The 27361-nt window shown below is 42.0% G+C and overlaps 1 protein-coding gene across 3 annotated transcripts in view; it reads left to right on the top strand.

The window, feature by feature from the left end:
- Positions 1–27361, top strand: part of LOC122556823 (drebrin-like) — a 228033-nt gene that overhangs the window by 189993 nt on the left and 10679 nt on the right. For 2 of the 3 annotated variants that reach the window (XM_043704031.2, XM_043704033.2), the window contains exons 8-13: positions 1249–1312; positions 4085–4168; positions 5753–5867; positions 13347–13469; positions 20083–20226; positions 21669–22417. In XM_043704031.2, coding sequence (XP_043559966.2) covers positions 1249–1312; positions 4085–4168; positions 5753–5867; positions 13347–13469; positions 20083–20226; positions 21669–22417 — 1279 coding nt within the window. The remainder of the gene's footprint in view (positions 1–1248; positions 1313–4084; positions 4169–5752; positions 5868–13346; positions 13470–20082; positions 20227–21668; positions 22418–27361) is intronic. The other variant, XM_043704034.2, reaches the window with a different exon arrangement.

The raw sequence follows: 27361 nt of genomic DNA, 5'->3' as shown, positions 1-27361 counted from the left end.
TATTTATTTGCTAATAAACCTCTGCTTCGTTATTCAATTGTGGGCATCGCTGGCTGGGCCAGCATTTATTGCTCATTTCTGATTGCCCCTTGAGAAGATGGGCATGAGCTGGTATTTATTGTTGAAGCAAAGTCTTCACCCTTGTGTGCTCAAGTTTCAGTGAAAGGCCATCATTTTAAATTAGGAAACAAAATGATATAGCAGGCCAGTTTTCATTCTGGGACTTGACTTGTCCAGTACTAACATCAGCTGGGATCATAGCAAGTACATGAGAGGAGTGTGACTGGTTGACACATAGTATGCACATTTACAAGTTGGTGTTCCCTTAAATTAGTGACATACCAATGTTGACATTTTAGCTCGTGTCATTTATAAGAAGTGAACTATTTTCCTGTTATGCTATTAAAGCTACAATCTTTTCTGTTTCTGTTTAAAATTTAATAGCAGTGCAATGTATTATAAGGCCAGGACTGTAAGCATAAGTGTGTGGAAATACTTTTTATTCAGCGTGTACGGTCTGTCTTCTGACAATTCGCTTTGTGATCCTTGAATGCTTTCCCTATGTTATTGTGCTGTTTGGTCATCTCCAGCTTACATGTTAGTGAATAGGAGGTAATGATGAAGAAATGAATTTTCACATTATATTTGCCCAATTTTCATGGAGTTTAATACTGTTAATCCACCTGCTGTGGGATAGTTTCTTCTTATATTCAGTTTTACCAGGGCAAGACTGAAATTGGAATTATTGACTGTCAGCAACATGGAAGCGGCTGCTTCTGAGCTCAGTGTCAGTATCACACATCTGTTTGAAGCAGGTTTGCATGGAGTTTTTTTGTCCGTGGGATGAGGGCATCACTGGCTAGACCAGCATTTATTGCCCAGAGGGCAGTTAAAAGTCAGCCCCATTGCTGTTGAACTGGAGTTACATGGAGGCCAGACCAGGTAAAGATGGCAGTTTCCTTCCCTGAAGGGCATTAGTGACCCAGATGGGTTTTTCCAGCAATCAACAATGGATTCATGGTCATCATTAGACTCTTAATTCAAAATTTTTGTTGAATTCAAATTCCACCATCTGCCATGGCAGGATTTGTACCTGGGTCTCTGGATTAACAGTCTAGCAATAATACCACTAGGCCATTGCCTTCCTAAGTGGGAAGATGCTCAATTTAATGCTGTCATTTTCTCCTTCCAATCTTATCAGTGATATTGCCTTTTAATTTCACTATTTGTATTTTTTTTTAATTTTAGGAAGAAACTGCAAAACCTGGAAGTTGATGAAATCAAAAGTCCATCAAAACAGAACAACACCTGGGTCAGTGAGGCCTTTAGTTCTCCTTATAGATATTAATATATACCAATTACCCACTGATGACTGGCTGGCATTTCATTGGAACTGCCCCTTGGAGCAGAAAAGAGATTGCTTAACTGGTTCATTAACCGGAGTCCCCCAGTAAGTGTAACTCTGTGCTGACTGACTTGTACCTACCTCAGGCAATAAAAAAACACTAGATTCCACCACTGCCTCCACTGCATTCCTGTTGTTACAGACTTTTAGCAGAGTTTTGCAGAGTGTGAAAGAAGTGTCAACACATTCCAGTAAAACCTCTTGACCCTTCTGGTGCCCTGTGTTTCGGGGTTTTGGAAAGAGCTTGCACACAGAGGTATGAAGGACTTTGTACTCCAATTTTTTAGCATCCTAACACCACCTCATCTACAGAATAAGTACTGTTTGTTCTGTAGTAACTCGCTTAATAGCTTTAAGGAATAAACTTTAGAATATGGAACTGTGTTGATTGAATAAAAGTTCATGGACCAAGTTAGACAGAGAAACACAAGGGAAAATGCCCTCCACTTTGTTCTATAACAGGTTCTCCACTTTGTTTCTTTATAGCTTTTAACTTAATTTACAATATGCAATCATTCAAAGAACAGAAGGATGTAACATTGTGTTCTGTAAAATTCATTATGCTGGTCTTTCACACTCTAGATCTTTGACTTATTGGAAAGTGCTACCTACCTTGAGATATTTTAAATAAATATGAATGTGAGCTGGCAGCATGCATTCACCAGTACTTTAAACAGTTATAATGCTCTCATGCTAAACAGAAGCACATTTTTTTAAAAATGTATTCATGAGATATAGATATCACTGATGGGTTAGCAATTACCGCACATCCATAATTGCCCTAGAGAAGGGGGTGATGAGCTGCCTTATTGAACTCTTCTTGGGGTGTTGAGACAGCCACCCTTCGGAGTTAGGAAAGGAGTCCCTTTTCAAGTTGTTGCTTTGTAGAGTTTGTATTGACTCTAAATAACAAACTCCTCTTTGGTTACCCATTGGTCAAGGGACCCATTGGTTGGAGAGAAACCCATCAAGAGAACAGATCATAGAATGCTCAAATGGTTGCAGCATTGTCCCATCATACTCTCGCTGGCTTTCTGCAACTGCACCTAAGCTAGTCCCATTCTCATTCATTCCTAATAACTCAGCAATTTATTTTCTCCAGATGCTTATTCAATTGCTTTTGAAACTCACAAGTGTAACACTGTCAGGCTGTGCATTTCAAATCCTAACCACCTGTCCATATAAACTTTATTACTGCCTTTGGTATTTTGCTCTTCCTCAATCTGATTGTATAACCTCCTCGCTAATGAAAACACTTTCTCTCTATCTACTCTGAATGTCTCCATCCATTTTCTTTTCTCAACCTTCTCTTTTTCGAAGGAGAACAACTCCAGCTTCTTCTATCTGTCGATGTATTGGAGATCTGATTGGAATTGTTCATGTAAATCCTTGCTGCACCCTCTCTAAAGTCTTCACATCCTAAAGATGCTCCCCCAAATTTGACACAATACTCCAATTGCTTTACAAAGGTCATTGTAATTTTGTTATTCTTGTACTTCATAACTGTTCTCTATTTCTGCTGTTTACAATATTATAATCCCATTTACATTAGCATGATTAAAGTCCTCTATTATCACTACAGAGACTACAGAATAATTTCCTGCAAATTTATTTTAATCCTTTTATTTCTCTTGGCTACTGAATGGTTGCCTATGTAATGTGTCCAATAGTGTAATATATTTTCCCTTAATGTTAACTAAATAGATACAGTATTTGACACTCCTAGAACATCATCTTTCCTCAGGACTGTAATCTTCTCCTTGATCAATAAGGGTTCCATCTTCCTTTCTTCCCTATCTTACCTTTCCTAAACATGTTGGGTTCAGAATTGTTTTGTGCTCAGCCCTAGCATTTAGAATGAAGAACAGTACAGCACAGAAACAGGCCCTTCAGCCCACCAAGGTTGTGCTAATACATGATGCCTTTCTAAACCAAAAGCCTTTTGCCTCTATGCGGTCCATATCCCTCTGTATTCTTTGCCTATTCATATATCTGTCAAAATGCCTCTTTAACGTTGCAATTGTATCAATCTCCACCACCATGTCTAGCAGTCCCTTAAAACCTTCAGATACGTGTTCCATACGTGTCTGGGTAGACCATGGTGTTGCTGTGGTGATGTTCCAGTCCTGTTTTAAATCAAGTTGTGACTGATTTTATTCACGATTCATGTTGAAATATTTCACATTCTCTTGATGACATTAGTGTTGCCTCAGTGAGGAAACTTCTACCTTGAAACTGCTAATCTTGTTAACCAATGTAGACAATCTGGGTAACTTAGTTTTGGGCAAATACAATACCGTGGTTCATCACTGGTGTAGACCTCCAACCTCTTCAGCTCAATGTAAAGACTGCACTAAATCCCAGCTGCAGTTAGTCAGGCCTTTCCGCCACTTGCTTGTTCGCTTTTGCTGCTTTTAGATCTTCCACTGTCCCCAACCTGATCTATTCGATTTTGTTACATTTTTCATTTATAAAGGAATTAATAGACTTACGTCAAATGTTCAATGTTTTATGGTTTTTAGTATGTTTTATTATGTGCCACATAGATGTTGTAACTAAGCCTTGCCTCAGTTGTCTCTATCCATCCCGATTTAAAGTGACAGCAGTTGAGCTCAATGTGAGCCTGTGCTGGATCAATCACAAATATGCCGAATTCTAACCACCTTTATTTTTAAATAGGATGTGCAGAGGGAGGGAATGGAGGAGAACGAGGATGAAGAGAACAAAGGATCCAAGATCAGTGATTCTGCAGAGAAAGCAGCCGTAAGCCTTTCATAAAGCTCAGAGTGTGTGCTGATCTAGGATAGGCAGAAATATAACCATCTTGGGTGTTCCAAACGGTAACTCAGTGACAGATAATGTTACTGCAGGGTAATAAGACAAGAACTCACAGACCTGGCTAAAACTTGGACATTGTTATTCAGGTAGACGTGACAGAATTTGGGATGGAATCTACCCCAGTATAAAAACAGGTGCTGCTTGTGTGAATCTCTTTCTGTGTTGTTATCTCTGAAAAAGTCAGGACTTAACACTGAGAGAAACAGGCAGACCAACGCCAGATATTAAGCAGGAAGGGGGTCACGTGCTTTTTTCAGTGGCTCCAGCCTTGGGAAAGTTTGCATTTGTGTCCCTGAGGTTGCATGGCTGTAGTGTATTGTGGTAATAAACTATATCTGTCCCGGCCAGCGCTGCTGTGCCAAAGCTGTCCTGTTGATGAAGATTAGCCAGACACAAAGATGCCAAATGGCATCAGAATAAGGAATTCTCTCCATTCCCACAGCCTTCCCCATGAATGTCTTACTTGTGCGTGAATATCAAACATGTAACCTTCATGCATGGTGAGGATACTCCGTTAAGCTGGAGGATATTATTAATCTCATGGTGTGAGGACTGAGTAACTCCTGAGTAATCATGTCATGACACAACCGTAAAGCTTTCACTCACTCGAGTGATTAAATACCTTTCCTCTGTAATTGTAGATTAGGTCCTAATGTTCTAGTCCCTATCTCAGTGATTTGAGGTATCTCTTAAGACTTATGCCAACCATTTATCCATATGTCCATGCCTCCTAAATGTGGGTGAGGGGGTCACTTGAGGATACTTATATCCTGCAGGAAGTGGCCCCCACAATCAGAGGGGGTCAGAAGCTTTAGCCTTACAGCTTAGGGTCTGGTCCCACCACCTCCAGTCTCACTGCTGGCACTGCACAGCCCCTGAGAGAGGGGCAACCTCCAACTGCATACTGCTGACCCCAGTATCGGGTTCATAGGTGGATTCCTCTGACCTTTTAGCTGTGCACAGTGCCCCCTTCAATCCAACTCTATATAGTTACGGTCATTAAGCTTTCCAGGGGTTTAAGACAGAACTACGTGGCGTATAGAAAAACAATTAAAGTATATGTAAAAATCAATGAGAAGCTGCGAGCATTGGGAGTTAAATGAAATATAATAGAATTACTGGTTTTTTCCTATCCATTAATGATAGGATAACAAAACTGCATGTCTCAAAGGTATCTGTTCCACTTTCGATAGCAGTTCATTGGAAAGACAATGGCATTGTGTTGTTACTGTCATAAGGTATTTCAACCACCCCCTCGCCATATGTACAAGCATTATGGCACCATTGCCTTAAAACATGCTGTAGAACATTTGGTTTGGATAATCAGGTTTGACTTTCAGATAATGAAGCCTTAAGAAGAGATGTCAATGAAAGTTATGAACAAAATTTGGAAAGCTGGTTAAGCAAAGCAAAATTCAAATTTAACTTCAGAGTCACACCTAAGAACAAACTGGATCATTTTTAAAGATTGACATGTCCTATTTTTCTTACATTCCCTCCTGGAATCAGGAAGCTGCAGCTCTCATTGCACTGCGGGATGGAAATCCTCGGGAATTCTTTAAGCAACGAGAACGAGCCATGACAACAAGTTTTGAAACTGTACCTTTTTCAGGCCAAAGACCTGGTAGGAATGTCTTTTATTTTTGTTCCCATTTCAACACCTCCCACCCCTTCTTTCCCCTGCAGCCTCTCATTCTCCATGAAAATTCCTTCCATCTAAAGGGCAGAGTTAATGATTCTGCCTCTCTTTTTGTCATCAAATCCATCTCATACTTCAGTGTAAATAAACTGGGACAGCCTACTTACAGGCTTGTGGAAATGTTCATAATAAGTCATTAACTGCAAGATGTGACTGCAGCAGCCTCATGTGAGGCTGCTGGTAAAGCATTAACCCTCTTCTAACTGAGCTTTTTCACAATGTACCTGATCATAGCAGATAATAAATATTCAATGGGTGGCACAGAACAACACTTGGTTAGATCAACCTGTTAAATTGGTGGAGATCACATTAAATAACCAAAGCATGGAATGGAATTAATAAATTAATCATGGTGAATGACTTGGGCTGGAATTATTTAGCACTATGAATGTTGCTAGACTGAATAGTTGGGAGGGAATTGTGACTGGATTAGATGTTTTTGGAAATGCACATGAGAAAGCCTGCTGATAAACAGATGATGTGTTTGTGAAGGACCCAGGAGTGGGTTATCTCAGGTAAGGTAACCAGGAGTGGGGTGTGGTTGTATTCAGTTGTATCTGGTGATATAAATGTAGTGGGTTGAGCAGTGCCTAGTTGTGTTGGATAGCTATTTGTTGAGGTTGAGTCACTAATAAATGTGTTGAATGTTATTTAGGCAGAGAGTCCACCAATATTTGAGCCACCCAAAATGTCTTCATATTGAGTGCTCCTGGAGATATTCTCCCCAAAATGTCATTGTTTCCTCAGTACAATTAACCAGTTGAATTTTCCAAGAAACAGGGCTCCACTGTATAAATAGCTTCTTGCTGTAGAGGTGTATGGTCTGGAGTAGAAATAGAACTCAGACAGCACTCTCTGCAGATGCTATCCATACCATTCATTACTCCAAATGTTTAGATATCTGGGTATTTATCTTTTCATCAAACAAAGTTATATTTCTGAATTATTGCCTAGATTAATGGAGATACTTGGAGAGAAAAAGATGTCTAGACCATGCAAAGAAATGGGGTACTAAATGCTTCATGATGTCATTAAATCTAACTGAGGTCAAACGTCTCCTGTGCTTTTCTGGCTGGCTGGTGGAGAGGGTTTGTGGGGAGTGGTTACACTGATGGGTCTGTTTCATGATCATATCTCCCCAACTAAACATAGAAAGGAATTTGATATTTGAACAATCAACTAGAAAACAATGTTGGTGAGTTAAAGCCAATCAATGCACTCTTTTTAACTGAAGCTGCACAAAGCTTTTTTCAGGAGGTCCAGTTTAGAGGGTGGTTGAGTGAAAATATTGAAAAAGAGATTTGTTAAACAACCGTTCAATTCCTTATAACTTCTCCTGTCACTAGTCCCAGTATCAGCTCTGTTGAACTCCCAATGTTTCTTCCAGGAATGTTGCACTCTTCAGATTCATTCTAACACCATCCTCCCTAGGTGGTCCTTTCAGCTTTCTGCTATGATGCTTGCCTTCTCATTGCTGCGGTCAGAAGTGCAGGATACTCTGAACGCTAACAAATATTTACATACTGCTTTTATTCTCCATAACTGACCAGTTTTACCACTTTTTACTGTGATGAGCACCAGACAGTTCTTGTGAAGACCAACTCCCATTTTGATGTTAAGGACACCACTGTATTGTTTAGCGCAACAATCAAGTTAGTGGTAAAGAATCATAACAGATCCAGCAGCTCAAAACTGAGCATCCACAAGGCACTGTGGGCCATCAACAGCAGCAGAATTTAATTCCATCACAATCTGCAACCTCATGGCATGGTCCATCAGTCATTCTATCAGCATCAAGTCAAGAGATGAACCTGAGTTCAATCAGCAGTATAGGAGATCATGCCAGGAGCAGTATCAGGCATTCCTAAGAAGGCAGTGCCAATTTGGTGAAGCTACAACACAGGACTATTAGACACTAGTAGAAGGATGATGTAGATAAATGATCCCTGAACTAAATCAGATGTTTGTACTCCTCATGCATCCAGTCATGAATGGTGGTGCACAATCAAACACCAACCACAGCAGGAGGTATCCTGGATGTTTACATCCACAATTAATGCATAGTGCACAGCAAAAAGGGAACTCCAAGGTTGAAGCATTTGTAACCATCTTCAGCAAGTGAATCCCGGTCATTCTCAGCCTCCCCTGAGGTCTCCAGTATGAAAGAAACCAGTCTCCAACTAATTCAGTTCATTTTGAGATATATCACTCCAAATTATTCATCATACAAAGACATGCCTGCACATACTAAACATTGCAAAGGCTACGGATTCAAACAGAGTCAGATATGGGATCATTTATCTATATCATCGTGTTGCTGGTGTTCAGCTAGAATGCTGAAGGTTTGTCCCAAACTATCCATTTCTTGAGCCAACCTATTCCAGTGCAGTTATAACACTGCATCCACCAACAAAGTTAATTAGTTGCAAATATAGGTATTTTTAATCAACCTGTTCAGTGGTGTTATGACTTGCCATTGGAGCAGGTGCAGCCTGAACCTAGGCCAGGATTAGGGACACTACCACTGATAATCAGAACCCCTTAAAACATTACCGGGTCCCTGGATTACTAATCCAACAGCCATACCACTCTGCCATCACATCCCCCTGTTTTGACTCCATAAAGCAATTGAGGAATTACACAGCAAACATTTTTAATCCAAATGCCTCTAAAATCCAAACACCTCTCTGGAGCAGGTGAGATTTTAACCCAAACCTCCTGGCTTATAGGTAGAGATGCTACCACAGCCCCACCAGAGCCCATAAGAACTAAAACCACATCGACTGACTGGAAAATTGATCCCAGGCCACTGAAATGCCTGAATTTAATGTTAATTATTAGACCACTGGGGCAGGTTTGCCCAAGTATAGATATTTTTTAAGCAGCCGGTTCAGAGATGTTATTACCCACTTCTGGAGCAGGTGGGACTTGAGTGTGGGCTTTCTAGCTCAGAATTTGGAACTTTATCACTGCACCATCAAAGCCCCCATATGCCCAAGTATATCTTGTTCATGGAAAAGCAGGAAAAAGCAATATGACCAATCCTTCTTTTCTCTTTCTCTTTTTTTCTAATTGACCTGATTCAGGGACATTATTACGCATTTCTGGAGCAGGTGGGACTTGAATGCAGGTCACCCTGACTAATCTCTTATCAATCATCAGCATATTAATGGAGGCTGGTGTTGGCAATATTACCAAGTAGCAATTATTCAGCAATAACCTGCTCATTGATGCTCAGTTTGGATTAAACCAGGATCCCTCAGTTCAATCTTGGTAGAAAGATGAGAAACATTTCCAGAGGGTGAAAGTGACTGCACTTGACACCGAGACAGCATTTTACCAAGTGTGGCATCAAGGAACCAAAATGAAATTTAACGTTAATGAGAATTAAAAAGGAAATCTCTCCATTGCCTGGAGTCATAGCTCACAAAAAGGTTGTTAGAAATGTTGTGGAAGCCAGTCATTTCAGCCCGAGTCATCATTACAGCAATGTGTCAGGGCAGTGTCTCAGCCCAGCAACCTTTAGCAGTTTCATCAATGCTCTTCATTTTATCAAAGAGCAAAAGGAGACATTGGTGATAATTGTAGAGTCCATTTGCAGTTCCTCAGATATTTGCCAATATCCACATTATAACAAGATGTAGACAACATTCTGGCTTGGTGATAAATGGCAAGGAAATATGTGCACCTCACAAGTGGTGGCAATGACTGTCTCCAACAAGCAAACATTGAACCACCTTCCCATGCTGTTCAATACAATTACCATGACTGACTCCTCCACTGGCAACATCCATGGGATACCGTAGTCCAGAATCTCATCTGGATGCGACCTGGTAATACCAAGGCTCCAAAAGCACATCGAAGACTCAGAATAGAGTAACTCAGCTCCTGACTTCTCAAAGCCTGTCCATGGTCTAAAAGACACCAGGCTGGAGTGTGATGGAATACTCTACACTTGCCTGGATGCAGCTTAACAACATTCGGGAAACTGAGCAACATTCAGGTCAAATCGGTCCCATTGACCACAATCCTATCCATCACCTTCAACATCCTGTTTTAACTGCATAGTTATCATATTTTATTTCAGTTTTCATTCATGGCATGTGGTCATTCCCAGAGAGGGAATGTCTGTGAGGGAATGTCAGTTAATGCCTGTGAGATGGTGAGCTGCTTTATTGACCTGATGCAGTCATTGGGAAGGAGGTACACCTGCTGTGCTCTAAGGAAGACAGTTCCAGGATTTTGACACAGTGAAAAACTGACAATATGGTTTCAAGTCAGGATCACGTGTGGCTGGAAATGGAACTTGAAGGTGGTGACCTTCCCATACACCTGCTGCCTTGGCCTTCTAGGTGGTGAAAATCACAGGTTTGGAAGATGCTGTCAAAGGAGCTTTGGTGAGTGGCTGCAGTGCATCTTGTAGATGATGCAAACTGTTGTCCTCATGTGAGATAATCTAGAACCAGGAGTCATAGTTTTGAAATAAGGCGCCACCTATTTAAGACAGGGATGAGGAAAAATAGTTTCTGTCAGAAGATTGTGACTGTTTGGAATTCTCTTCCTAAAAAGGCAGTGGATGCAGAATCTTTTTTGTTTTTTTAAGGCAGTGGTAGATCAATTTTTGGATACCAAGGGGATCACGTTTATCTGAGGAATTCCAGAATATAAACTTGAAGCTAAAATCAGATTGGCCTTGATGTTGTTGAATAGCAGAGCAGGCTCAAGAGGTTGCTGCGTGGGTGTGCTCGTGTTCCTTGGATTAGTGATCAAGGCAGTGCATGGTGAAGGTGATGGTTGTGATGTCAGTGAAGCAAGTTGCTTTGTCCTGGATGGTCTCAAATTTCTTGAGTGTTGGTGGAGCTGCCTCCAGCCAGGAATGTGGGCTGTGTTTGCTTACATGGCTGACTTGTGGGTTGTCAATGAGAGACAGGCATTAAAAAGGTGTGAGGTGAGTTACTTACTGGCAACATTCTGGTTATAATAATCCTCATGCCTGATCTGCTCTCTCTCTCTCTCTCTCATATATATATATATATATATATAGTTGGTACATTTTCTGTTTTTGATCCATGATAAACTCCAGTATGTTTATAGTAGGCAATTCAGTTATGGTAACTCCACTGAATATCAGTCAGAAAAGGTTAGATTCTGTCTTGTTGGAGATAGTCATTGCCTGGCAATTCAGTGGCACAATGTTTCTTGTTATTTCTCAGGTTATTTCTTGATAATGTCCAGGTCTTGCTGCATACATACATTAGCTGCTTCAGTAGTTGAGGAGTTGGGAATGGTTTGAAACATTCCCACTTCTAATTTTCTGTTGGTGGGAGGATGAAGCAGCTGAAGATAGTTAGGCCTGGGACGCCACCGTCTAAAAGTGTCTTGGAACTGAACTGATCTGATTGATTTCCAACAATCACAACCTTGTGCTAAGTATTACACAGAGATGTTTCCCCCCAATTCCATTGACAGCAGTCCTGCCAGGGGTCCTTGATGTTTTGTTTGGTTAAGTGCAGTCACTTTCACCTCACCTCTGAAATTCAGCTCTTTTGCCTATGTTTAATGTTACAGCACAGTACAGGTCCTTTGGCTCTTGATGTTGTGCCAACTGTGGAACCAACCTGAAGCCCATCTAACTTACACTATTCCATTTTCATCCAAATGTTTATCCAATGACCATTTTAAATTCCCTTAAAGTTGGCGAATCTACGACTGTAGTAGGCCTACTACTTTCTGAGTAAAGGAACTACCTCTGACAGTTGTCCTCATTCTATCACTCCTCAATTTAAAGCTAGGTCCCCTCGTGCTAACCATGTCCATCCAAGGAAGAAGGCTCTCACTTTCCACCCTATCTAACCCTCTGATTATCTTATCTGTCTCAATTAGGTCACCTCTCAACCTCCTTCTCACTAATGAAAACAGCGTCAAGTGCCTCAGCCTTTCCTCATAAGACCTTCCCTTCAATATGCATCACTTTATGTGACAGTATACCCCACTCAGATCACACTACACACTGAAAGTAATTTTCTTATTTAATTCATGGAGATTGGTGTCATGAGCTGGGGCAACACCTATTGTCCATCTTTAACTACTCTTGAGAAGGTGGGTAGTGAGCTATCTGCGTGAAAAGCTAAAATGGTACCTAATTGAGAAAACAGAGTCTTTGTGTTTTTTCACTTCCTTTGGCTGTTTGTATGGATTGGCCTCTCTTGAAACAGAGCTTCATTGAGTTTATCCATTATGAATCACTGAGCCGTCAGCTGTTGTAATAATCAATGAAGGACCTAAAGGATGGCCATAAAACCCAATGTCTTCCTTGAATCTTAACAAGGTTTTATTTTTAAAAAATCAATGTTTTGTTGATCAATTTTTTTTGGAAAGCCCTTTTCAACAAGTACATCCCCACTGCACCTCCTCCAAAGTTGTCAAAGCGATATCTTGAAAATAAAGCAGTTCATTGTCTTTCTGTTCGAACAGATGCTCACAAGTTGTCTGCAGGGATTTGATGATTTCTACTACAGTGGAGCCATGTTAGTCTCAAACCCAACTTACAATGTGTGGTGGTTCAGCAATTGAATCAGTTCATAAGCAGAAAGCTAGAACAGGACAAATAAAGAAAACTCAGGAATGTCAAAAGACATGGGAAAGTGATTCAGCATAGTCACGAATGATGGGAATGCCATTTTGTGGGGATATTAGAGGTGAATAAGAGAGACAGTAAATGAGAAGCCATTGACATTAAGAAATGGGATATATGTTGAATATAAAACAGTGATTGTTAAAAGTAGACAAAATGGAAAACTAGTAGGAACAAAAAAAAATGATGGAAAAGGTGAGGACAGGAAAACAGCAAAATGTCACAAGGCAGTGGGGAGAAATGATAGAAAAAAAGGATAAGAAGGCATGCACAAGTAATTAAAGAATGGTTTTTTTGAGGTATTCAATAATTTGAGTGTGTTTTGATGCAATAAGGTGATAGCAGTTCTCCGTAAGGTGGGAGCAGTGTAGCTGTGTAATGACTGAAGTTGGAGTAAATGTGGCGACTTGAATCACATTAACCCACCCATGGCATTTGACAATGTTTTTGAGTGTCTTATGGCACATTGGTAGTATTCCTACCTCTGAGCCAGGATGCCTGCATTTGGGTCCCATCTGCTCCAGAGGTCTCTGAACGGGTTGATGAAAAACTATCTAGATAAAGTATTTCAGCGGAGGTCTATAGAGATACATGGGAATTTGCTGAGTATGGGGATATTTGAATGAGCTATTTAGAATGGTATGTCAATAAGCAGGTTACACCGTATTAGTTGCATTACCCACCTCATCAATCCTTTTTACTACCCCTTAAACCTCAAAGCTATTTGGCTATTGTGTGTTACTGACTGGTGTGACACATTCTCCCCACAGGTCGAGTGAGCAGCCCCTTCCTTAAGAATCAACACAGTCTGCCCGAGCGATCATGGTCCCCACCAAGATCCCCTTGCCCTCGAATCGCTGCTAACCATAACCCCCTCCAGTCTTGCCCCTCATGTAGGTATACTTTATAATCAAATATAGAGTATCATGTTTCTTGAAATAGAAGCATGCACTTTATAAAGTATGGAGGCTCTTAAAGGATTCCAGATGCTGCTCAAACCCATTTAACATACTGTTTAAAACTAATATGTCTTGGGTAATTGATGTATGCTCTTAGGCAGTATTTCACCTCTGAGATTTTTTTTTCAGTTAGCCCATGACAAAGAGAATGATTGTCTTCTGCCTTCTTGAGATCTGGCTGAGGAAGTAGGATAGAGCAAAAGAGTCCAATTTCCTCAATTTTGTCTAGCTCTCTTCACAAAATTATGTTACAACCTGAGTCTGTTTTTTTTCAGTTTATACTCCCTGGGTGAGAGAAAAGCAAAGTGATATGTCATCTGGAAAAGGATTGCTTTCAGAATGAGATGTTTGAAAACTAGAGACTTAGGCAGCTTTGGAGTTCCTTAAAACATGTATGACATGTACCTCCTCTTCCATTACAATAGGTTTCTTTTCAAGGTGTAAGCCACCTCTGAAATAATTTACAGCAGATCCTGACTGGAGAAAGGGAATGGCAATAGGGAGATGTTAGTGTGATATGTAATCAAGGGGTTCTGAAAATATTACGTTAGATTTTGAAACCCACGGCATGGATGCAGTTGGATTGATACAAAAAGTCCTATAATGCTTTTCCAAACAGAGTAAAAACGTCTTTTGTCATAACCGACAGTTATTCCTCAACTAGACACCTACACAGATTAACCTGTAGTTTCCTCCACATTGTGCCCAACTATACACAATTTATGCGCAAAAACTTACATGGTTCAGTAGTTCAGAATTGGCGGTAAAATGAAATACTGCAGTGATGCAAGTATGTTCAACCTTTGGCCTTTCATATCATCAGTCTTATACCTAAATAAATCATTATGCTCAAAATGCATTGTACCCCCAACTCTGAAATATGAATCTGTCTGGGAGCTGTTTCAACACTGCATCTGAATTTTCAGGCTCAGCAGAAAGCAATGCCAATGTTTTGTTCTTTTCAGTTGCAACTTTCTAAAACAAGTATGAGATTTGCTCTTTACATTCTGTTTCTTGATGGCAACACGTAAATCGCATTTCCCAATTGAAAATTACTTCTTTAAAAAAGTGTGCCTAATCTGTCTAAATGATGGTCAAAGATTTAAAACTTTAAAAATTAAGATTCATGAATCAAACATGTGATGTGTGTGTGCTTAGCATTTCCTTGGGTCCTGATTGTTTACACTGACGTATACCCATGTTAAAATTTAGATTTCTTCTGATGAGACTGCGAGAATTCCTGGGTATGACTTGACATTGGTAACATGGGCACAATTTCAGATGCAATTTCTGGATTGGGTGGAGGAAACTCCAGGTCACAATCTTGTTATTTATTTAATTGCAGTTTATGGGACTTGGTTGCCTTGTTTACTTTAATTACAAAAAGTGACTACACTTCGAAAAGTTCTTCATTGGATATAGTGTTTTGGAATTCCTGAGGACACAAAGGATGTTTGAAATAAATGCAAGATTACTCACTCTTACTGATTTGTAGTTACTAATTGCCATTTGGTATCATATAATATTTTAATAAATTTAATTTTGTTGGCCTGATTGATTTACCAACAGATGATTCACACAAAACAACTCTTAAAAATGGCCCCACACTTTTTTTTATCAGTTGGAGTGTCACTGGTAAGGATAGCATTTCTTGTTTAACCCAAATTACCCCTGGAAAGGAACAAACCAGGAAACCTTTATAATTATTCTCTCTGTCTATAAATTACCTTAATTACAAATGATCCATACACTCACTAGTTGAGATGTGTAGATCGAGTACACTAATCTAAACTACATACCACACTGCTTCAGAATGGAAATGTTGATGGAGTAAAACTGGGGAAATTATTAATTTTATTGAGAAACTTTTCAAGGACAATGTAAGGGGGGCCTAATTTGCACTTAGTTGGTGTTGTCTGTGATCTAGGAATGGTACACATATGCACAGCAAAGACTCGGGCTGGAGTTTCAGTTCTTAAATTTACCAACAGTTTATTTGATTAGAAGGGAAATCACAGGCAGAAGCAGAAACCCCAGTTTTAATCTCCAAAAGTACCTTTGTTTTATTTATTGAGCAAGAGGTTCTATGGGGTAACTCAGTCATGTAATTAAGTTACTATAAATTTTAGCAGAGGGTAACAACATCCAAACATTGGTGATTTTCCACTCCCATTGACAGTCTGCGTTTTTATATTTTTAATTCAATTCCTTCTCATTTGGTAATAAAATTTCAATTGAAACATCAGATGCAGAATAGAAGAATGATTCAGAATGTTTGAGGAGACTTTAGAATTAATGAGTGAGAGGAGAGACTCAGTAAGCCACAAGAGGGAAGAGGAACAGGAGAATGAATGGACTTCTGCCCTTCTCCAATACACAGTGGCACTTGTTTAGATCCTGACATTATGAAAGGCATGTACTCAGGGCAGCTGCCCACCTACTTAGTAAAGGGAATGTTGCATTGTATCCCAAGGGAATCTACAAAACAGGAAGGAGGTATATAAAAGATCGATACAAGTAAGGAAATTATACATTCCAAAATGCTTGTGAACATATTAGTACTTTTCCTCTAATGGACTCTGTGTGTTATAACAATATGGGTTGAAGAGAAAATTTCTGATTGAGTCTTCAGTGTTATGTTTTTTCAGATGAGCTTGTTTAAACATTAACAATCCATTATGGTGCTTTCATTTTCATTTTTAAATGTGTACTCTGCTTTTGCTTTTATGACAAAGCTACATTTTATTTGCTGTTGTATACCTCACCCGAATGCGACGTAGCATATCCATGTTTCTGCAGCTTGGAACGTGCAAGTACTCTTCAGGAAGCTGATCATACAGAGCCCTGAGTTCAGAATGGGCACTGGCTAGGAAGAAAAAGATCAAAGAGAGAATTTCTGTGCTGTTTTTACAATGCTGGCTCACTGGAACTCCTGAGTAAACTGCTAATACCCTCCATATAATACCATTTTTCCAGGGTTTCTATTGATCCTCCGCAGATGTTACATTAGAAATTGAGAGAAAATTGTGGAAATTCTTTTATGAAACACAATATTGTACAATTAGACAGAAGCTTCCCAACCAGTGCTCATCCTTTTGAAGCATATTTAGAAATGAACAAAAACAGATTATTAAAATTAATAACTTGACTTTATATTTTGAATAGAAACATATATTTTGGATGTTAGATTTTGTCATCCCTTCTGTCCTAAAGTTGATAACTCATGCTAATGACAATCCCTTGCTCTCGCACGTTACCCAAGAGACTATGCTTAATATGAGAGTCTGAACAATAAGTATGGATGATTTATTCATTTGTTGCAGTAATAACAGTCTCGGCATCCTCTTTCCTTGGTCTTTACCTACTGTCCCTTGTTGGAAGCAAGGGTTCATGTCCAGAGGTGAGAATTCTGCTGCTCTTCTCCATTGTCTCAAGTCGAGTGACATGAAGTTAGATTTGTAACCCTGGAACTCCTTCATTGAAGTCATCTAACTCAGGCCATACTGAAAGTCAATACTTTCAATGTTTCAGGCCTTCATGGCTCAGTATCACACACACATCAGTGCAGTGTACCAGAGATCCAGTCAAGGAAGGATTTCCTTCATCTGACAATATAAATATTGTAAACATAATTGTTATAATGTCACCAGAAGGATATTGCAGTTGTCACAGACAAATGGTAAGTAAAGTCAAAGACAACAGGGTGCATTTTCAGACCATAAACTCTAGATTAACTAGTCAGATCCAAGCCAGTCGGAGACAGACACACCATGTTTTGTCCATAGAGATCATGAATTATTCAGTCTTACAGCACCTTCCATGCACCAGTCATATCTAGTTCCCTTTTACTTTTGTTTTATTAAACAATTACAAAACAGTTTACATAACAGTTTACAAAAAACAGTTATCATTTACAGCTGTATACAAAGAAACCGCAATTTTACAGGGAAAGGAGCAGCAAAGCCAGGCCCCAAACCCTACTAGTTCCCTTTTATATCTGTCCATTTGATAAGTTAATCAATTAACTCAATCATCTGTTTAACTACTGCCATAATAACAGCAGTGAGTATCCAAATCCCATTTAAAAGCACTGTTATTTCCTCAGTCTAGATCTGGACTCCTAACTACAGATACAATCCCATGAAAGGGCAGATTCAGTCTACAGTTGTGCTGATCTATCCTATTACTCTAAAAGTCATCTTGCAAACTCGAATATCTTTGTAATCTGCCTACCTACATATGCACCATTTGAAGCTTGGTTAAACGCTTCAAAAATTATTTTTGTTTATCTATTGATGTGTCATTTCAAATGTGCTACCATCCGAGTATTTTTCCAAAGCCATTTCTCACTTCTCTCTTTCCTCTGTCTGAAAAGTAGATTCACATTCCTGTCCTCTGTATTTGAAAAATAATTCCACATTCTTGCAATCCCTGAGTGCCACAGAAGATAAGGTCCTCTTTCTTCTCAGCTGTGTGCCTCAGAATAAATGCCATTTTCTCTCTCTTCTGGAAAAGAGGTTCCATCTTTCTGTCTTCCATTTGTGCATTCAAAGCTAAGTTCCACCTTCCTGACTTCCTGAAAAGCAGTTCCACATTCTTTTCTCTTGTGTGCAACAAAAGGTAAGCTCCAACTTCTTGACTTCTTTTATGTTCTTCAAGAGCATTTTCATTGAGGAATATGAGGTACCCTTGATAGTCATTCTTCTGTGTTGCTTGTGCCTAAACTTGATGACTTCGAACTTTTGAGGTGAATTTGGATTCTACCTCACTGAGAAAAGAATATACAAGGTAATCAGAGAGTTAGGCAGGATGGACAGTAAGAGCCTTTTTCCTCAGATGGCGATGGCTAGCACAAGGAGACATAGCGTTAAATTGAGGGGTGATAGATATAGGACAGGTGTCAGAGATAGTTTCTTTACTCAGAGAGTAGTAGGGGCATGGAACCCCCTGCCTACAACAGTAGTACACTCGCCAACCTTAAGGGAATTTAGATGGTCATTGGATGAAAATGGAATTGTGTAGGTTAGATGGGCTTCAGGTTAGTTCCACAGTCAGGTCGAAGGGCCTGTACTGTGCTGTAATGTTCTATGTTCTAATTCCCTTTTACTTGAATGGACTTGATGAATGGCAAATGGAATTCAATCCAGATAAATGTGAGATAATGCACTTGGGCAGGACAATCAAGGCAGGGGATACATATTGAATGTAGGACCCTGGGAAGCACTGAGGATTAGAAGGACATTGGAGTGCACATACACCAGTCCCTGAAGGTAACGGGACACATAAAGTGGCCAGGAAGGCATCAGGGATACTTGTTTGTGTTGGCGGAGGCATATACTTTAAGAGCAGGGAGGTGATGCTAGAGCTGTATAAAATGTTGGTTAGGCCACAGCTACAGTTTTGTGTGCAGTTCTGGAATCTACATTATAGGAGAGATGTGATGGTACTGGGGAGGATGCAGAGAGAGAATTACTAGGATGTTGCCTGGGCTGGAGTGTTTCAATTATGAAGAGAGATTTGACAGACTGGAGTTGTACGGGAATATGGTGGGGGACATGATTGAGATAAAAAAAATTAGGGAGTTTTAGATTTAAATAAGGGGGAGGAGGAAGACAAATTAACTCCAGAGGGTGGTGGGCATCTCCAGCTCACTGTCAATGAGGCGGAAACCCTCAGAAGGATGTAGATATACACTTGTGGAGGCAAAATATACAAGGCTATGTGCCAAGTGCTGAAAATGGGATTAAAATCGCTGGTTGTTTTTTTACTGGTGCAGATGTGATGGGCTGAAGGGCCTTTTGCTGTGCTGCAGACCTCTATGACCTGGTACATAGATCTTTTTAGATCCTCTGGTACAGACTGCATAGAAGGAATTTCTCTGCTTAATTTTCCTACTATGTACAGAAAGTCGATTTATTTAAACTTTCGAATGTCTTCTTTGATTAATAGCAAAAACATGTTTGAAACAATAGTGACACCTTCCTGTCCTTAATGAATGAATTAGTTCTCGAAATGGAGAATTATCTAAAATGAACATCCTTGGCATACCCTGAGGAAAGATCTGATGGTTCCATCCTTGTGAGTTGAGTCCTGCCATTCCCAACTATTGTAGGATTCCTTAATAGAACATAAACAGCAGATCACCATCATTCCATGTATGCATAGTAGCTGTTCAATTTGCTGATAGGTTCATCGCAAAGAACTATTGTTCCTTATCACAGCTTATTTAAAAATGTATTTTCAAATTCTAGAAGTTTAATCATGGCATGGACGCTTGAGCATATTCCCTCCATCCTCCCAATCATTATTGTATGAATTATTGATCATTCTTTGTTTGAAGACCAGATAATTTCACACATTTCTAACATCGCTCTACTGTGGTTCATTGTTAATCGGCAGAATCATTCTTTGCTAGTGCAATGAGTAAACCAACCTGTGGATTTTGGAAATATTAAATTACATTTAGCAGTTTGTTTCATTTTTAAATTTGGAAATTGATTGTTGTTCTAGGTTTCTTTTGATTTTGCGCTCCCCTCTCTTGTAACAGCTCATCAAACACAAATTGAAATGACCAGAGTGGAGGACGTAACATCATTCAGTGCTCCCGAGTCGGGTATCGTTGCAACACCAATTTATGAGGAGAATGAAGAGGCTGAAGTTGAAGAGCTTTCAAACCGATTCCGGTTCACAGGTACCATTGCAGAGCGGATCCTATTCTGTGGAATTGAGCTCCACTGGGAGGGCAGGAATGAATTTTGATCCGTGAGACAGAGTCCAGGGATGTTTAGGAAAAGGCTGATATTGTCTATTCAGATAATACTTCATGTTTCTCCTGTTGGTAAAGTATAACTTTACGTATATATCCCAGATCAATCTAATCCCATTTGTCTTCATTTACAGCTGAAGTTGTCCTTGAAAATGAAACAAATATGTAAAACAAAAGCTAATACAAATTAATCTAGTGCCAGCTTTTTACAATGTTTGTAGTATCTCATTGACTTTGCCATTTTTCTTGGCTCTTAGCTTGAAAAGCGAAAGTGAGGACTGCAGATGCTGGAGATTAGAGTCATGAGTGTGGCGTTGGAAAAGTGCAGCAGGTCAGGCAGCATCCGAGGAGCAGGACAGTCAATGTTTCGGACAAAAGCCCTTCATCAGGAGTTCCTGGTGAAGGGCTTTTGCCTGAAATGCCAATTCTCTTGCTCCTCGGATGCTGCCTGACATGCTGTGCTTTTCCAGCATCACACTCTCAACCCTTACTTTGAAAGGCCTTTCTCTCAATTTAACTGTAGCTGATTAGCAGTAATAAGAATATTTCTTTTGAGTCTAAAACACAATATTGATCTTTATTGATGTTGTTGAAAGTTAGAGACCATTTGGGTTACAAGAGAAGCTACAGCTGCGGTGTAATTCTATGGGATATTATCATTGCTGCTGGATGTGACAACTGTTTACATATATGTGAGGTGGCTCCCTAGGGAGAAAAGAAGGTGCCCCAGTACCTATAACATGCTTGTTCGAAATGCTGTCCCAGCATCTGGGTCTGATTAAGAAAGATTGGGCAGTTAGTGGTCTGTCTGAGAAGAATGAGATGGTTAGAGATTGATGACCGGGAATGTGCAATTCTAAGTGAGTTTTCAGAGAATTTTCAGATAGTTGTAGGAGGAGGGCTCGGTGTACTGCGAAGCAAGGGAAAATGAATGACCGATAGGGATTGTCTATGGCTCTGAATGGAGGAGGAAGCTGTGAATGGTTCAGATTTGTGCAGAGCATAAGGGCTTCTCACTGAATACAAAGGGGTGATGTATTGCTGTGATCAGAGGAGGAGCTAGTTTATTTACTTATTGGGCACTGTGCATGTGTACTATGGAACAGTTGGCAGGAGTGGAAATCAAGACGCAGCTTTGAAATGGGAGGCAAAGTAAATGGTTTAATTAGGGAGTGGGGTGAATAGTCCAGCAGGGTACGATGGTGATGTTTATACTGAGTCATGATTTGAATAGAAATATTTGGACAAAGGAGGAAAAGGAAATATATTGATATGTAAGAGTTTTGTGCATTTTATTAGTTTGCCTATAACCTATCAAGACCCTTTGGTTTAATTTCAATTCTCTGTTTCCATTCTTTTCTGTATAGACAAGACTGTGCTTGAGTTTCCAGAAGAACCTCCAATTCAGTATGGAAACCCAGTGCCAGAATGGAATGTGCCAAGCTATAGTGAGGAACCTGGTCTTGTAGATATAGACACACCAAACGCTGTCTGGCCTGAGGCCCCCAACTTCCTACACACTGAAGATTCAGTACAGAGTGAGCAGGCAGGCTTCATAAGTACTGGGGAACAACCACAACAACAACAACAACAACAACAACACCTTGTGGACATTGGGAGTCAAGAAACGAATGAGAGTTTTCCACAAGTAAATGAGAATTTACTGGACCTTTGGGAGGCCAATGGAATAGACCAGCTGCCCTCAATGTCACACAGTGAGCTGGCAGAGAAGCCATTGGTCTACACCAGTACTGAGGAAACTGAACTGATTTTAAATGTGCAAAGCCCACCGTTGGATAAGACTGTGTCAACAAATGCAGACATCGAAGCAAATAGCCAACTGCTCGTGAACTTCCAGGAATCGTCCGCAGAGCAAGCTGCAGAGTTGGAGCCGGCTGAGCTGGATCAACAGCAGGCCCCGAGCTGTGGGGAAGCTGCGGAAGAGAATTTGCTGTGTTTCGATGGTAATGAAGGTCTTCCAGCACCACCTCCGGACTGTCTGGATTCACAGCAGTGGGAGAACCTGCCGAGTCTCATCGAACTGGAAGGCTCACAGCAGATGAGTGAAGACTACTGCTTTGGAATACAGGAGCTGCCCAAACCTCAAGATGCCCAGGTAGGGATGGGACAAAGTGGGCAAGGCAGGCACAGGATGGGGATTTGGGGGCACAGTCTGTAGCTGAAAAGCAGGAGACATTTTGCATTGATTTAAAACTGCAGCGACTGGCATAAAGTTAACTCCTTACGGTTAGCTCAAAGAGTTTCATTCAAATTGGCCATTGGATGGAAATTCCCCCCTCCCCATGGTGGGGTGGAGGGGGCAACAGGGGGTAAATAATTGGAAGGCTTCTCACTGGAGGAAACTCACCCCCTTCCCTCCAACGTTGCAGTTAAGTGCCAGGCGAGGTGGGGACTTCCCTGGTTCACCAGCAATTAAGGCTCCTGATCAGTCAATTAAGGTCCAATTATCAATCTATCTTGGTGGGTGAGGACTGTGGCCAGTAGGAAAGTAAGATGGCCTGCCTCTGGTTGGGGTGGGGAAGGATGCCTCAATTTCCCAAATTTGGAATCCACAATCCTCTTCCCATGGCCTCTAATACTCTTGGTCCCCTCTTCCCGTAACCACCAATACTCCCTTAGTCCCCTCTCCCTGTAACCACCAATACTCCCTCAGTCCCCTCTCCCCGTAACCACCAACACTCCCTCAGTCCCCTCTGCCCATAGCCACCATGCCATGAGAAGAAGAATAATAGAGGCCTTACCTTCTCATCACTGGATCCCCTCAAGAGTAGACTCAACTGTCAGTCATTAGGACCCAAAAATCACTAACCTCTCTGATGGACAGGCCACTCCTGACAGCTGGACACACCACTGTCAAAGTGCCTGATGTGTTGGAAAACTCACCGACATACTGCCTATCAGCTCTTACTGTAGTTTAATTCATTCATGAGATGCAGCCTGGCCAGTATTTATTGCCCACACATAACTGCTCAGAGGGTTTTGAGTCAACCCCATTGCTGTGGGTCTGGAGTCCCATGGAGGCCAGACCAGGTAAAGATGGCAGTTTCCTTCCCGAAAGGACATTAGTGAACTAGATAAGATTTTTTGTTTTGAGGATCAGTATCAGTTTCATGGTTGTCATTGGACTCTTAATCCCAGGTTATTTTTAATTCAACTTCCACCATCTGCCGTAGTGAGGTAAGAACCGGGTCTCCTGAACATTACCTGGGTCTCTGGATTAATATTTTAGTGATGATACCACTAAGCCAATGGTCCCTCTACTGAACCAATGAGGGCAACACTTTATTGCCAACCAGCCTAGTCACCTTCATGATGAGTCAAAATCCAGGGAAATCCCAGCTGTAACGTAAAGTAAAATTACTAGCACAGAACCTGACACAATAAACAGACAGGTCTCAGATGGCTCGGTTCATTCTGCAGGACAGATCACATGTCTGTGAAGAAAATCTCTTATCAAAAGCAGAACCTCATTTAATCAGCCCTCCTGTCCTTTTGATTGCTTTGATTCTAGCCAAGCTGATTACAGCAAGGGTACTAACTGAAATACATAAAAAAAATTCAAACCAGTTCTAATCGGATGGGAGAAGACAACATGGGATTATTTACAACTTCCCCAGAAGGTCATACCAGACTTGATACGTTAACTTTGTTTCTCTCTCAGCAGCTCTGGCAGCATCTGCAGAGTTTCTGCAGCATTCTCAGTGTTTGTTTCAGATTTCCAGTATCTTCAGGATTTTGCCATCATTTAACCACGCTGGCAGTTAGTTAGGTGTCAGTGGTATGGGAAACAAATAAGCATCATGCAGTTGCAGTAGGGTATATTATCCTAAAAATCAAACCCCTTCTGACGCAGAGGAAACTCTACTTTTAGTTTGAACATGTCTGAATGGCAGGTGCCTGGTACTGGCACATAGTGTCTGTCTGCTGCTGACAGTCACATCATTCACTTTGAATAAAAGCAAATTACTACAAATGTAGGAATCTGAAACCAAAAAAGAGAAAATGCTGGAAAATCTCAGCAGGTTTGACAGCATCTGTAAGGAGAGAAAAGAGCTGACGTTTCGAGTCTAACTGACCCTTTGTCAAAGCTAAAACAAAGGGAGAAATAGGGAGGTATTTATACTAGGCTGAGAGAAGGTGAGTCATGGCTACAGAAGCAAAGGTAGCAATAGCGAGGTTACAATGACAGTGCATAGAGAGATTATAGGAAGATTAAGAGCTGTGAATGACCAAGGCTGAAGCCAGTGCCAAGTGACAAAATATGTGGGGGATGGGGGGGTGAGGGGTGAAGCAGAGGCAAAATGGAAAACAGGGGAGAAGGGTAGCAAAGGGGGAAGAGGAGAGGAAAAAGGTGATGAGAGAGTGAGGAGTGAGAGAAAGAGAGACAATCAAGAAATAAGGGGTACAGAACAGTGAAAAAAAATAAAATAAATGAAATAAAATTACGGAGCAGAATGAAAACAGAGGGGTCGACATGGCATAATCATCTGAAGTTGTTGAATTCAATGTTGAGACCGGCAGGCTGTAACATGCCTAGTCGGAAGATGAGATGCTGTTCCTCCAGTTTGTGTTGAACTTCACTGGAACATTGCAGCAGGTCAAGGACAGACATGTGGGCATGGGAGCAGGATTGTGTGTTGAAGTGGCAAGCCACGGGAAGGTCCGGGACCGAAGGTGCTCAGCAAAGCAATCACCCAGTCGGTGTTTTGTCTCTCCGATATAGAGGAGACCCCATTGGGAGCAATGAATGCAGTAGACCAAATTGAAAGAGGTACAAGTGAAGCGCTGCTTAATCTGAAATGAGTGTTTGGGGCCTTGGATGGTGAGCATGGAAGAGGTAAAGGGGCAGGTGTTGCACCTTCTGCGATTGCATGGGAAGGTACCGTGTGTGATGGGAGAGGTGTTAGGTCTGATGGGAAGGTGCCGTGTGTGATGGGAGAGGTGTTAGGTCTGATGGGAAGGTGCCGTGTGTGATGGGAGAGGTGTTAGGTGTGATGGGAAGGTGCCGTGTGTGATGGGAAGGTGCCGTGTGTGTGATGGGAGGGGTGTTAGGTGTGATGGGAAGGAGCCGTGTGTGATGGGAGAGGTATTAGGTGTGATGGGAAGGTGCTGTTTGTGATGGGAGAGGTGTTAGGTGTGATGGGAAGGTGCCGGGTGTGATGGGAGAGGTGTTAGGTGTAATGGGAGAGGTGTTAGGTGTGATGGGAAGGTGCCGTGCGTGATTGGAGAGGTGCCTTTTGTGTGATGGGAGAGGTGCCGTGTGTGTGATGAGAGAGGTGTCGGGTGTGATGGGAGAGGTGTTGTGTGTGATGGGAGATGTTAGGTGTGATGGGAAGGTGCCGTGTGTGATGGGAGAGGTGTTAGGTGTGATGGGAAGGTACCATGTGTGATGGGAGAGGTGCCGGGTGTGATGGGAGAGGTGTTAGGTGTGATGGGAGAGGTGTTAGGTGTGATGGGAGAGGTGTTAGGTGTGATGGGATGGTGCCGGGTGTGATGGGAAGGTGCTGTTTGTGATGGGAGAGTTGTTAGGTGTGATGGGAAGGTGCTGTTTGTGATGGGAGAGGTGTTAGGTGTGATGGGAGAGGTGCCGTGTGTGATGGGAGAGGTGTTAGGTGTGATGGGAAGGTGCCGTGTGTGATGGGAGAGGTGTTAGGTGTGATGGGAAGGTGCCGTGTGTGATGGGAGAGGTGTTAGGTGTGATGGGAAGGTACCGTGTGTGATGGGAGAGGTGTTAGGTGTGATGGGAAGGTACCGTGTGTGATGGGAGAGGTGTTAGGTGTGATGGGAGAGGTGCCGGGTGTGATGGGAAGGTACCGTGTGTGATGGGAGAGGTGTTAGGTGTGATGGGACAGGTGTTAGGTGTGATGGGAAGGTGCCGTGTGTGATGGGAGAGGTGCCGTGTGTGATGGGAGAGGTGTTAGGTGTGATGGGAAGGTGCCGTATGTGATGGGAGAGGTGTTAGGTGTGATGGGAAGGTGCCGGGTGTGATGGGAGAGGTGCCGTGTGTGATGGGAGAGGTGTTAGGTGTGATGGGAGAGGTGTTAGGTGTGATGGGAGAGGTGTTAGGTGTGATGGGAAGGTGCTGTGTGTGATGGGAGAGGTGCCGTGTGTGATGGGAGAGGTGTTAGGTGTGATGGGAAGGTGCCGTGTGTGATGGGAGAGGTGTTAGGTGTGAAGGGAAGGTGCCGTGTGTGATGGGAGAGGTGCCGTGTGTGATGGGAGAGGTGTTAGGTGTGATGGGAGAGGTGTTAGGTGTGATGGGAAGGTGCTGTGTGTGATGGGAGAGGTGCCGGGTGTGATGGGAAGGTGCCGTGTGTGATGGGAGAGGTGTTAGGTGTGATGGGAGAGGTGCCGTGTGTGATAGGAGAGGTGCCGTGTGTGATGGGAGAGGTGTTAGGTGTGATGGGAGAGGTGTTAGGTGTGATGGGAAGGTGCTCTGTGTGATGGGAGAGGTGCCGGGTGTGATGGGAAGGTGCCGTGTGTGATGGGAGAGGTGTTAGGTGTGATGGGAGAGGTGCCGTGTGTGATAGGAGAGGTGCCGGGTGTGATGGGATAGGTGCCGGGTGTGATGGAAGAGGTGCCGTGTGTGATGGGAGAGGTGTTAGGTGTGATGGGAGAGGTGTTAGGTGTGATGGGAAGGTGCTGTGTGTGATGGGAGAGGTGCCGGGTGTGATGGGAGAGGTGTTAGGTGTGATGGGAGAGGTGTTAGGTGTGATGGGAGAGGTGTTAGGTGTGATGGGAAGGTGCCGGGTGTGATGGGAGAGGTGCCGGGTGTGATGGGAAGGTGCCGTGTGTGATGGGAGAGGTGTTAGGTGTGATGGGAGAGGTGCCGTGTGTGATGGGAGAGGTGTTAGGTGTGATGGGAGAGGTGCCGTGTGTGATGGGAGAGGTGCCGGGTGTGATGGAAGAGGTGTTAGGTGTGATGGGAGAGGTGCCGTGTGTGATGGGAGAGGTGTTAGGTGTGATGGGAGAGGTGTTAGGTGTGATGGGAAGGTGCCGGATGTGATGGGAGAGGTGTCGTGTGTGATGGGAGAGGTGT

This window comes from Chiloscyllium plagiosum, unplaced genomic scaffold (genome assembly GCF_037043375.1).
Source record: "Chiloscyllium plagiosum isolate Xiang-an unplaced genomic scaffold, Cpla_swu_hap1 HiC_scaffold_16, whole genome shotgun sequence".
Classification (NCBI taxonomy): domain Eukaryota; kingdom Metazoa; phylum Chordata; class Chondrichthyes; order Orectolobiformes; family Hemiscylliidae; genus Chiloscyllium; species Chiloscyllium plagiosum.
This window is presented reverse-complemented; position numbering and strand designations above follow the sequence as displayed.